This window comes from Hippocampus comes, unplaced genomic scaffold, assembly GCF_001891065.2.
Source record: "Hippocampus comes isolate QL1 unplaced genomic scaffold, H_comes_QL1_v1.1 scaffold9, whole genome shotgun sequence".
Taxonomy (NCBI): Eukaryota; Metazoa; Chordata; class Actinopteri; order Syngnathiformes; family Syngnathidae; genus Hippocampus; species Hippocampus comes.
Window position 1 is genome coordinate 1,392,895 of NW_017805275.1, and position 10,796 is coordinate 1,403,690.

General features: G+C 41.5%; 1 protein-coding gene across 2 annotated transcripts; it reads right to left on the reverse strand.

The window, feature by feature from the left end:
- Positions 1–7,445: 7,445 nt before the first annotated feature.
- LOC109515716 (uncharacterized) lies at positions 7,446–10,028 on the reverse strand. Of its 2 annotated transcripts, XM_019869680.1 has the most exons (5): positions 9,721–10,027; positions 9,441–9,600; positions 9,105–9,348; positions 8,914–9,032; positions 7,446–8,817 (listed from the first exon to the last, which is right to left on the reverse strand). In XM_019869680.1, exons 1-5 carry the CDS (start codon positions 9,732–9,734, stop codon positions 8,290–8,292), a joined length of 1,065 nt encoding a protein of 354 aa, XP_019725239.1. In that variant the 5' UTR covers positions 9,735–10,027; the 3' UTR covers positions 7,446–8,289. The 2 variants fall into 2 exon arrangements, with proteins under 2 accessions (XP_019725239.1, XP_019725238.1); XM_019869679.1 differs by having other exon boundaries at positions 9,441–10,028.
- Between the last annotated feature and the right edge of the window lie 768 nt (positions 10,029–10,796).

Consider the following 10,796-nt stretch of genomic DNA (forward strand, 5'->3'; position numbering starts at 1 on the left):
TTGAATAATGCACTATACATCCTTTTCGTGTGAGTGTAAATAATCACATGACAAAAGAGATTAGTGGAGACATAAGGACACAAGAATCCCATATGAAGCTGCTCAGTGGAGAAGGATGCACACAGAAATTTACACTTACAGGTACACAGGTTTGTTTATCTTAAATGATTTTCAGTTCACAAAAAACAGCCAGAGTCATTCATCACAAACACTGCAGTGGGTGAACTTACGGGTAAGAGCAGTGGAAAAATAAATGTGGTGGCTCAATGACTCTTATGCTATTAATTTGATCTATACGCAGTGTAACAACCCTATCCATTGTAAGAGTCATGTCCAGAAAAAAAAACTCAAAACTTTCAAAACCAACCGTTGGAATTGCAATACTGTTCTAACTCGTTTAGGCTGCTCCTGCTTTTGCAATAAGTGTTGTTGAAAACACCAAAGCAAAAGCCATTCACTGAGTGCTTCCTGCAATGCTTTACAATTCTGAATTGTACAATTGACTTCGGAGGGTGATTCCCAACCACTGCCTTGTGAGAGATCATTAGGTATGCTGTAAATCAGGCATGTTCAGCACCGGTCCTCGAGGGTCATTGTCCTGCGTGTTTTATAGAGCTCTACTCCAACACACCTGACCAAATGATCAGCTCATCAGCAAGCTCTGAAGAAGCCTGATGACAATCCTGATCATTTGAATCAGATATGTTGGGGTAGAGAGACATATAAAACACACAGGAAAGTGACCCTTGAGGACCGGGTTTGGACACGCCTGCCATAAATAATCATCCAATTTTTCTTGACTGGTCTGCAAAATGTAGTGCAACAACCTGGACCCCAAAGCAGTATTGACAAAAGTAGAGCAGAAGAACAGGATTTATTGAATCAACGATGCTCGTAAATGTGAGAAACGAATACGAAAGCTGGAACAAAAAGCAACAATGACAAAAGACTGAGGTGAGGAATTTATTTAGAGGATATTTAATAACTGAATCAGGTGGACAGAGCCACAGCGGAAGAAAGGCATCCCCAATACAGGTTGGGAAACCCTGCTGTATGTTGATTATTGTGGCTGTGTCATCCCGAGAGCTTTCAAAGTCAGGATTAAAAAGCTCAAGTGTGATGCACCACAGCAAAATGCAACCACAATAATTAATTCACACAGAAAGGAATAAGCTCTCGTAATTTAACAGCCGTCTTGGCCACTGTGAACCTCACCCACCCGAGCGGTTTACGCAACACGTGAGGTGTGTCGCGATGTCTTGAAATAAAGCGTTTTATCTCCTTCCGGCAGATTCGCTCTGCAGATACCTTAAATCTCTCCGAGAAAATCGCGGCTGTGTGTTCACACTTCACAAAGCTCATTTAAAACAGCAGGCGCTGCAATAAAATCCCTTTGCATTATTTAGTCTGTGTGTGTGTGTGTGTGTGTGTGTGTGTGTGGGTGTGTGTGAGTGTGTGTGTGTGTGTGTGTGTGTGTGTGTGCGAGCGCGTGTGTAAACAGTCAATATATCATTTATTTTTACTTAGAGAGAGAGAGAGAGAGAGAGAGAGAGAGAGAGAGAAATTGAATATGGCGCTTGTCTCGTGTACGACTGGAATTGGAGATCTCAACATTGTGGCCTTTTTCTGTTTACACATTTACACCCATATACAGTAGATAACTGTACGCACTGTATATATACTGCCACCGATACAACAGCATGTCACTGAATGTCTATGATTGGCGATCCTTATGAGCACATGTAAAGCTGGGCAATAGGGCCTTAAGAGAAATTCCGGGTCTATTTTTTTTTTTTTTCACCAAATGGTCTTTTTCAACACTCAACAACTCAACTTGGCTGAAAAAACGTTATTCAAAATGAGAGGTAGATAGTGTTGCCAAAAATTGTACTCAAGAGCTCTGTTACTTAATGATATGACTCAGGTTAAGTAGTCCTCTAAATAATTGCTTGAGTCAGTATAAAGTAAGTGTTCAATTAAAAAAACACAAGTACTGAGTAATCGGTCATCAACTTATGATTTATTGTCATTTCAATCATAGCATGAACAAAAGCATAGACAAAAATATCAAATGAGATGTGTGCAATTTCAGATTTTGCCCAGCAATATCACTTTAGCAAGAACAATAATAAAATCACTTTTCATGCAAATCATTGCAATAAATTAAAGTATGTGCTTTTCCATGAACTGTCTTTGTTTACCCTCACATAAAACAGCACAATAGGCTCAGCTGGTAGAGATTTCCTAGAAAATGAAGTGGAGTTCTTGTCGGCTTAAATGTCAACCTTTTTAGGCAGACGCAAATGACAGCACATGGCAGAGTTGTTCTTTTTTGGTAACCATCGATTAAAGCCAGTGGTGCTCTGCCTTTTCTGACTGCGAATTGCAGGCAGTTGATTCCTCCTTTGCTTCTGCTATTTGTCACTTTGAAAAAGTTGCTTGTGTGTAGGGCTAGCCGTGACTTTGCGCGAGGTCATGTGACAGCTTGCCGCCTTTTAAAATGGAGTCAGAATCGCGAGTGGTTACATTGGATTGAAGAAACTGAATCATGTGAAAGCACCTCAGGCAGGAGTCTCTCTGATCAATCAAAAACATAAAATAGATCACGAGGGCATTTATAGATAGACACAAAACCCCCCTAAAAAGTAGAATGTCGTTTCTTCTGAACAGATCTGCTCAAGTGAAAATAAAAAGTATGTGAATTATAATGGACAACTTATCCGAGTGACAATTTATCCAAAAAGGTGATGTAATGAACATGATGCAATGCACTCTTCTCTGTTCAAAACAGTCCCCACCACCAAAACAAAAAACAAAGAAAACCAAAACAAAAACAAAAAAAAAAAAAAAACTGGCAAATCACAAGCCCCCTTTGAACAAAGAATTTCCTTCCTCTTGGTTTGGCAAATAAGGAGTTTTAGCTGTCAAGCTGGAGGAAGACGAGAAGTAAATCAATGGGCTAACGTTCTCATCTTTCACGTGTCCAAGCACTCGCGTTTACACTTGCTGTTGCAAAAAGGGCAATCTTGAAGAAAACAAAGGATGTGCTCAGCATGTCACGCGATCTGAAGGAGGGCGATGAGCAGATCGCTTTAACCTTGACTGATGTAACAAGGTGTGCGTACGCACCTCTTCAATCAATGTCCAGGCCTACATATGTTTTCGGAGGATATTTTCAAACAATACATCTTTATTCTTTTTAACTTCAAATGTTTGCCTGGCAAACCACTGACTTTATTCAATATTATTGGCCGAACTGTTTTATGATCGGATTATTTGACTTCCGTGGTCCTCGTCCATGTTCTGTTTAAGTCCTTATGCACTAGAGCAAGACTAAAGGTTTGTAGTGACTATGTGGAGTTCAGTATGAGAGAAAACATATTTCACCCTCTTTCCTCTCCTAGAGATTCAATTAAAAAAAAAAACTGGCAAATCACAAGCCCCCTTTGAACAAAGAATTTCCTTCCTCTTGGTTTGGCAAATAAGGAGTTTTAGCTGTCAAGCTGGAGGAAGACGAGAAGTAAATCAATGGGCTAACGTTCTCATCTTTCACGTGTCCAAGCACTCGCGTTTACACTTGCTGTTGCAAAAAGGGCAATCTTGAAGAAAACAAAGGATGTGCTCAGCATGTCACGCGATCTGAAGGAGGGCGATGAGCAGATCGCTTTAACCTTGACTGATGTAACAAGGTGTGCGTACGCACCTCTTCAATCAATGTCCAGGCCTACATATGTTTTCGGAGGATATTTTCAAACAATACATCTTTATTCTTTTTAACTTCAAATGTTTGCCTGGCAAACCACTGACTTTATTCAATATTATTGGCCGAACTGTTTTATGATCGGATTATTTGACTTCCGTGGTCCTCGTCCATGTTCTGTTTAAGTCTTTATGCACTAGAGCAAGACTAAAGGGTTGTAGTGACTATGTGGAGTGCAGTATGAGAGAAAACATATTTCACCCTCTTTCCTCTCCTAGAGATTCAATTTAAAGTCTCTGTGGCATCTGGAGTTTTCTTTCATTTCCTCGCCTTTGGCTCATCTTTCCTTAAGAGCACTAATGGCTGTCCCTGGGTATTTGTTTGGCCTCAAGCACACAAAGAAAAAGAAAAAAACAAAACAAAAAGCAAGCCAGCCTGTTCAGCCTGGCGACAACCTCTGATGACCTCTCTGAATGCTGATGCAAGGTTTAGCACCAGACGCACTCCTCCTCCCCACGTTTAGTTTGGCGAGCCGGCAGAAGAGATCAAACGCTGGGCCAACATTAAACATGCAGTGGTGTCGAGTATGCCACACGCAATGCGGCGTTGGTGGCTTTGCACAAGGCCAGTCATTGCGGCGACATGAGGAGAACGGTCTAATTTTAGAAATGGGCCGCTGTGAGATGACGCAACTTTTTGAAGTTCTGACTCAAACGGGGAGCACCGCAGTGGACGAGTTGTGCCGCCAACCAATTGTGAGGTTGCTTTATCAGCTCAATTCTTTTTCTGGGGCCACACTCCAAAAACAGAGTCTTAATCGTCCATTGGTGTCAAAGTATTGTATTGGCCTGAATATAAGACGGTGTGTTTTGCATTGAAATAAGACTGAAAAAGTGGGGGTCGTCTTATATTCGGGGTCTAGACATTATACCCATTCACGACGCTAGATGGCGCCAGATATCATTGAAACGAATGCTGAACTTGACTCCCCAGGCCAAAGTGAACCCCTGTCACGAAGAATAAAAATAAAAATAGCGGTAAGAAAGAAAAGAGAAGAAAATAATGGAAGAGATAACAAAAAATTGAGAAACCTAGCGACAATCTGGAGAAAAGTGGGTCGAAGATCGGCCAGGTTAACCGGCAGCTGAGGAGAAGTTATGATGTAATTTAAATTTAAAAATCCAGAAGCCATTCATTTACGAATGTGATTGCACTGTAGTTTACGTATTTAAATTTTGAGATATTAAGATTTGAATGAGGGAAAATAACATGCTTTTTCTCTCAAATATATTGTTAGAATCATTTGTTTCAGATGTACTGTAAGTATTTTCTGTATAAAAATTAATTTGGTGTTCAAAAAGTCTTTTTTCAAACTTGACTCTTGAAAAAGAGGGGGTCGTCTAATAATCAGGGCCATCTTATATTCGGGCTAATACGGTAAGTATGAATGTGTTCAACACGTGAAACTTGGTCAGCAACGCTATGTGCATCCCAGTAAGAACTCCGGAATTAAATTGGAATATGAGTGTACTCAGACTACTGAAGACTACACTCATGCTTACAGACTGTCTTTTAAAATTCCACTGCAAAGGATGTTGTGTGTGTGTGTGTGTGTGTGTGTGTGTGTGTGTGTGTGTGTGTGTGTGTGTGTGTGTGCGCGCGCGCGCGCACGCGTGTGTGTGTGTGTGTGTGTGTGCGTGCGTGCGTGCACGCATGTGTGTGTGTGTGTGTGTGTGTGTGTGTGTGTGTGTGTTGGTTGGCTGGTTGGTCTGTGTATAAACAAACAACAGCACCTCAGGGGGTCTGGACAGAAAACACCTTGATTCAATATCTGTTGCCATGATAGATCATCACTCATGCATATATAGAGCACCGAATGGAATCTTAATGCATGTGGCTGAGGTGTGTGTCTATGTGGAGCCCCTCTTTCCTTTCTTGCCTCCGCATTCCCTCCTGTCACCTTCGAGGACGTTTGCAAGTTGTGGCATACCTTCCTCAAGCTCCGGAATTTTACGATTGTAACGATGAAGGCAAGTTCGGCAAAAAGATGTGAAATCAAGGCGAGGTGCAGCTGTTTTGCAAATGTAAGCCAAATGAGCCTGGATCAGAGCGGTATGTTGACTAAAGTGAGTGAATCCTTCAAATATCTTTTATTCCCATTTGTACAAATGCAGCGAGAACACCGCAGTCCAGTTATAAAGACAAATATATCAAATGCGTCATTGTTTTCGAGCAGTGTTGTCGTGGCACGTCACCGATCAAAAATGCCAAAAATAGGGTACATACTGAAAGAAAATATAGAATTGAATGTCAGTTCATGTGAAATTTGGGCCCGTTCACTTGAACACAAAGCTAATATTGTGTTGGATGAACGGCACATCTTAACTGCAACGTTTGCCATATTGTGGAGGAGCATTTTATTGTTCCGCTTGTCACTTTTGGCAAAGATAGATGACGAAAGATACATGGCTGTTATTCTTTCACTGCACACTGATGTGCAGAGTGATGGAATCACTGCTTTACAGAAAGTGAAGACCAATAAATATTAGGTTGCGAAAGAAATAAACACATGGACAAAACTGTTGGCACCCATTCATTGAAGAAAGCGTTTTCATATTTGATGGATGCCTTCCCCAGACATCATGTTTCATTTTCTTCCACTTGTACCGACTAACATTTAGTACAGGGGTTTTCTGAATCGGCAACGTTTTCTTAGCACTCTTTAAACGCAGCTTTCTCATAAATTTTGGTTCCATTTCTTGGAATAATTGAAAGGTCGGTGCCAGAGGACTTCAGGGCCCATGAAAGTTGATAGGATAAAAGAATATCAGATAGGTGTGATGCCCCAAAACTGTTCAACCCATTTACAAACTAGTAAAAGAACCTTAAAATCGATCCTGAAAGGCACAATGCAGTGATCTTAAAACCAGTGTAATGTACTCCTGTCCTCTGGTCATTCATCAGGACAGGAGCAGCTTAGTTCTGAAATGATTGCAGGTTGCCGATGCTCCTTTTTGGAAGACCAGAAAGCAGGGCATTGCAGTAATCTAAACAACGAGACATAATAGCACGCATAAGCACCTCCGTGTTAGCTTGAAAGAGAACCGGGTGGACGGATTCGCAAAGATGGTAAAAAACAAAAACAATTGGCTTTAAGTTCCTGATGTGTGGAATAAAGTTGAGTTTAGAGGCTGAAATGACACCCAGGTTCTTTTCATATGAGGGTTTCAAATCTTGTAGTTTTGATGACAGTTTCTCTCTCTTGGCTTCAGGACCAATACTAATATCTTGTCCTGATGTAAGATATTCACTGCCGCCCACGACTTAATATCTCAATTCTGTAGCTTCAGAAGGTGCTTCACCGCTGATGTTTTATAAGCGGCGGGGCAGACACCCATTTGATGAGAGTAATTCACAACATTCAAATTTTCTCAAATAAGCCAAACATTATTTTTAAGCGTGATGTGGGACTTGAATTTATCCAAATTGGTGTTCAGTAAAAGGTTGATGGTGGAGGAAGGGAATTTGGGATTGTTTTTGTTTTCTGCGAGGAATTTTGAAGAAAAAAAAAGGGTGGGGAGGGGGAAATTCTTGCCTGTTTGAGTGCATTATGTAGATTTTGAGATGTTCACAGAATATTTCATGGTGAACTGTCACTTTGTTTTTTGTCCGCATTCTCTCTCCATTCCTCCAATTTCATTTTTTGATTTCAACCTTTCTTCGCGGCTTAGTGGTGTAAGATTTATTTTTTTGTCAAAAGTGGAACCACTCAATCCAGTGTTAACTTGAGTTTGGTTTTAAAATTGTAAAAAAAAAAAAAATAGAATCACAAGCTGCAAATAAAATATCAGCAGAGGTGTGTTGTAAAAATCTCGATAAAATTAGCAACCACTTCACAAGTCAGAGAGCATTTCCTCACCTTTACCTTGGAGTCATGAGGGGTAAAACTGATAATGGTATTTAAAACAAAACAAAAAAGAAAAAAACATCCCGACTTTTTGGTCGACATAGCCAGCTCACAAAAGAGGGCGCACGAGTTGACAGTTTATAAGGAGATCCAGGATGAGAGCACACCCTGTTGTGAGTTGGCTGGGTGGCGTGCTGTTCAATGTCCAAGCAGCTGAGGAGGTTCAAAAATACTCACTATGCAAATAAAAATCTCCACTTATTGTAGGTGGTGTGTATGACTCATAGAAATTCCGAAAAATCACTGATAACAGAAGTGGGATGTTGCCTTGTTCTGAATAGTGCGGGAGAGCGGAATGACAGAGGAAGCAAAGGAATCGAATTCAAATCATTTGCAACAGTAAAAGGAAATCTAGCCTTGCCTCCGTGAGTAAAATAAAGTCCATTTTATCGTCAACAACCAGGGGATTTATAATGAACGTAATGTTGACAGGAGAAGCGTGCATTCAGCATGCCAGATTCATGTTCCTACGAAATGTGCACTCATCAAAACCAGATGTGATGGGAACTCGCAGGAGGCAGGTCCACCACTCACTTGCGTTGGGGATGTTATTGTGCGCAGGTCCAATGGAAGTTCTGACTGGTTGAAGGTGAAGGTGAACAGTACTCGTGATCAATGACCGTTATTTGGAGAACGCATTGCAGGAGAGCAGAGTGAGTTCAATGTTCATGGCTAAAAGCCGAGATCCAAAGAGATTTGGGTGGAGGTGGTCTGGCTTGAAAAGATCCCGTCTATTGAGAAAAGTGGTGAAGTTGTCCACATAGGGGATGCCTCCGCTGCGACAGTATCCTTTAAGCCAGATATGGAGTTGTCTGATACGGCTAAACTTGACCTCACCAAAGCAGGGTGGAACAAAGGGACCTGAGACGATGACACGCTTCTTTGTGTCCTGGATGGTGCGTATGAGGGAGATGTAGTCATTCTTAAGTTTCTCTGACTGTTGCAGGTTGTGGTCCCACGTTCCAACGTGAGCAACCACGGCAGAGACCGACGGCTGCTGAGCCAGCAGACGGGGGATGACGTCATTGACATCCTGAACGTGTGCACCTGGGTGACAAGAAATGCTGCATCTGCTAATCTTCACATGCCGGACCATCGAAGTCCCGACGATAAGCACGCATACCCCGCCGTCCCATGCGCCAACGTCGTTCTATTTTAAAAAGAGGAGGAAATGATATGCCAACGGGTGATTAGACCAGTTGTATTTTGCACGTTTGCTGTCAATCATAGCTCGGATGTCAGTTACCTGCTGGAGAATATCCGAGAGTTCTTCTTGATAATGCTCCTGGTTTCCGAGAATGTGGTCCCAAGGTGGGAAGGCGCTCTGTTGATGATCAACAAAGGTTTTCCAGCAGTATTCAAAGTCTACGGAGAATGGGGAAAAGAATCCTCAGCATTCGGTTTAGTTGTCGAGAATGTATCATAATTCTCAATGACCTTTGTTATTCATGACTCGGAGGGGCACTCCGGCGTCACTCAGCAATTGCAGGCCCTTGCGATTTTCCTTGATGTCCGTGCGGTAGAGGCGTGACACGAAGATCCTGAGCTTTATGTTTGCGTTGTTTTGGAGGAATTGGACTAATGCCTGGGAGCAGTTTGCGCAGGGGGACCAGGACAAGTAACATGTGACCCTGTTGTTGTGTCCTCGATGCGACGTTTTCAAGTAATCCAGAAAACGCATCTACGTGAGAGAGTGAGCAAACAAATGGATGACAATGAGCATTTGAAAGGGATCTTCTGAGAAGGCGCTCCGGGATGCTTCTCCATACTCACCTCTGCGTGCGCTTCACCAGAGGTACTGCAGAAATATCCGGAGACAGAAGTAGCCCCATTTTGATCGCTTTGTGCTGTAAAGCACAGATAGGCTCTCCCACGTGCTCCAAAAAGTGCATTTTCGTATTGGAAGAGAAAGTAATCCCTGCTCAAAAGCTCACTGAGGCAAAGGGAAAATGAGATGTCATTCATTCACTTGCCTCAATATTACAGTACAATTGTTGGATGTAATGCAGCCTTCCCCAAATTTTGCAAGCAACGCGCACACATTCGGACCTACCCTGGTTTCTCCATTCCGGTGAAGAATGTCAGCTTTCCAGTGCGTCAGAAGACCGGCACCTATTGACCCTTGCTCTGTCAAGAGTGTTCCTTTCTCATCAGGCAACCTCACCCAGCCTGTTCGGCTTGCCCTGTTTACCCAATCAGGTGCGAGAGAGTATGAACCAGCTGCTGCCGATTCTCACTTTCGTTTCTCTTTGCCCACGTGCGTCATTACGTGTGCTGGTATTTCCTCTTCAATGAATGGGCCTATCTTGGAGCGACGGGGGACAGTGAGAACCAAAGCTTGTTACTTGTGGGCGGTCACACAACAAAATGAGCTTTTGTTTGCCTGGTCACATTCGCTACGTGCTTGGCAGAGTTTATGGCTGTTGTGACATTCTTATCTATTGACCAATAAAAAACTCTGGGTAGAAACACATTGATGCTGTTTTGCAGATTCCTTATATTCCAAGACCGTTGAGACTGATGGTTGACCGTCATCTTGTTGTGGAAATGGCAATGTCCACATTCAGTTTCACCCCATTTGACGGCAGGGATTTAGAGAAAGAGAATGTTGCATATTGACATCTGCACCTTGTTGAATTATTACTGTAAAAAGCATTAAAATTGTAATATGATGACTTTTTTCACTCAAATTATTCAATGAATATTGTAAAATTCCGATTTAATTTTTTTCTGGTATTCATACAGCTTTTGTTTTTTATCCCCCAAATTGTTAATATCATATTTGTCAATTATTTTGTGCAATTAGGACATTATCCTTGTGAAATGATAACTTGTTACTTTTGATTTTTATAGCTTATTTCTTGAACTATTACTAAGTTAATGTTATATTATTCAATTCCTATCTTAAACATTTTAAAATATTGTTGAAATTCTGACTTATTTCCTGTAAATGTACAACTAAAGATTGACATTTGTTTCTCATATTACATTACCCTGACACTAGGAACTTATTTTATGAAATGAGTACTTCATTTTTGTAGAAATATTACTACTTGTAATATTATGACTTGAAAGTTGTGACAATGAGTGAATTTTTGTTCTGTTCAGTTGCACGTTGCACTTTGGTCT

Excerpts from the sequence above, each read along its gene's own strand:
- LOC109515716 (XM_019869679.1), bottom strand. The coding sequence starts at position 9,632 with ATGAATGACATCTCATTTTCCCTTTGCCTCAGTGAGCTTTTGAGCAGG. Across the intron at positions 9,349-9,440 it reads CTGGTGAAGCGCACGCAGAG|ATGCGTTTTCTGGATTACTT; the intron begins GTGAGTATGGAG and ends TCTCTCACGTAG. Across the intron at positions 8,818-8,913 it reads TCTCGGATATTCTCCAGCAG|AACGACGTTGGCGCATGGGA; the intron begins GTAACTGACATC and ends TTTTTAAAATAG.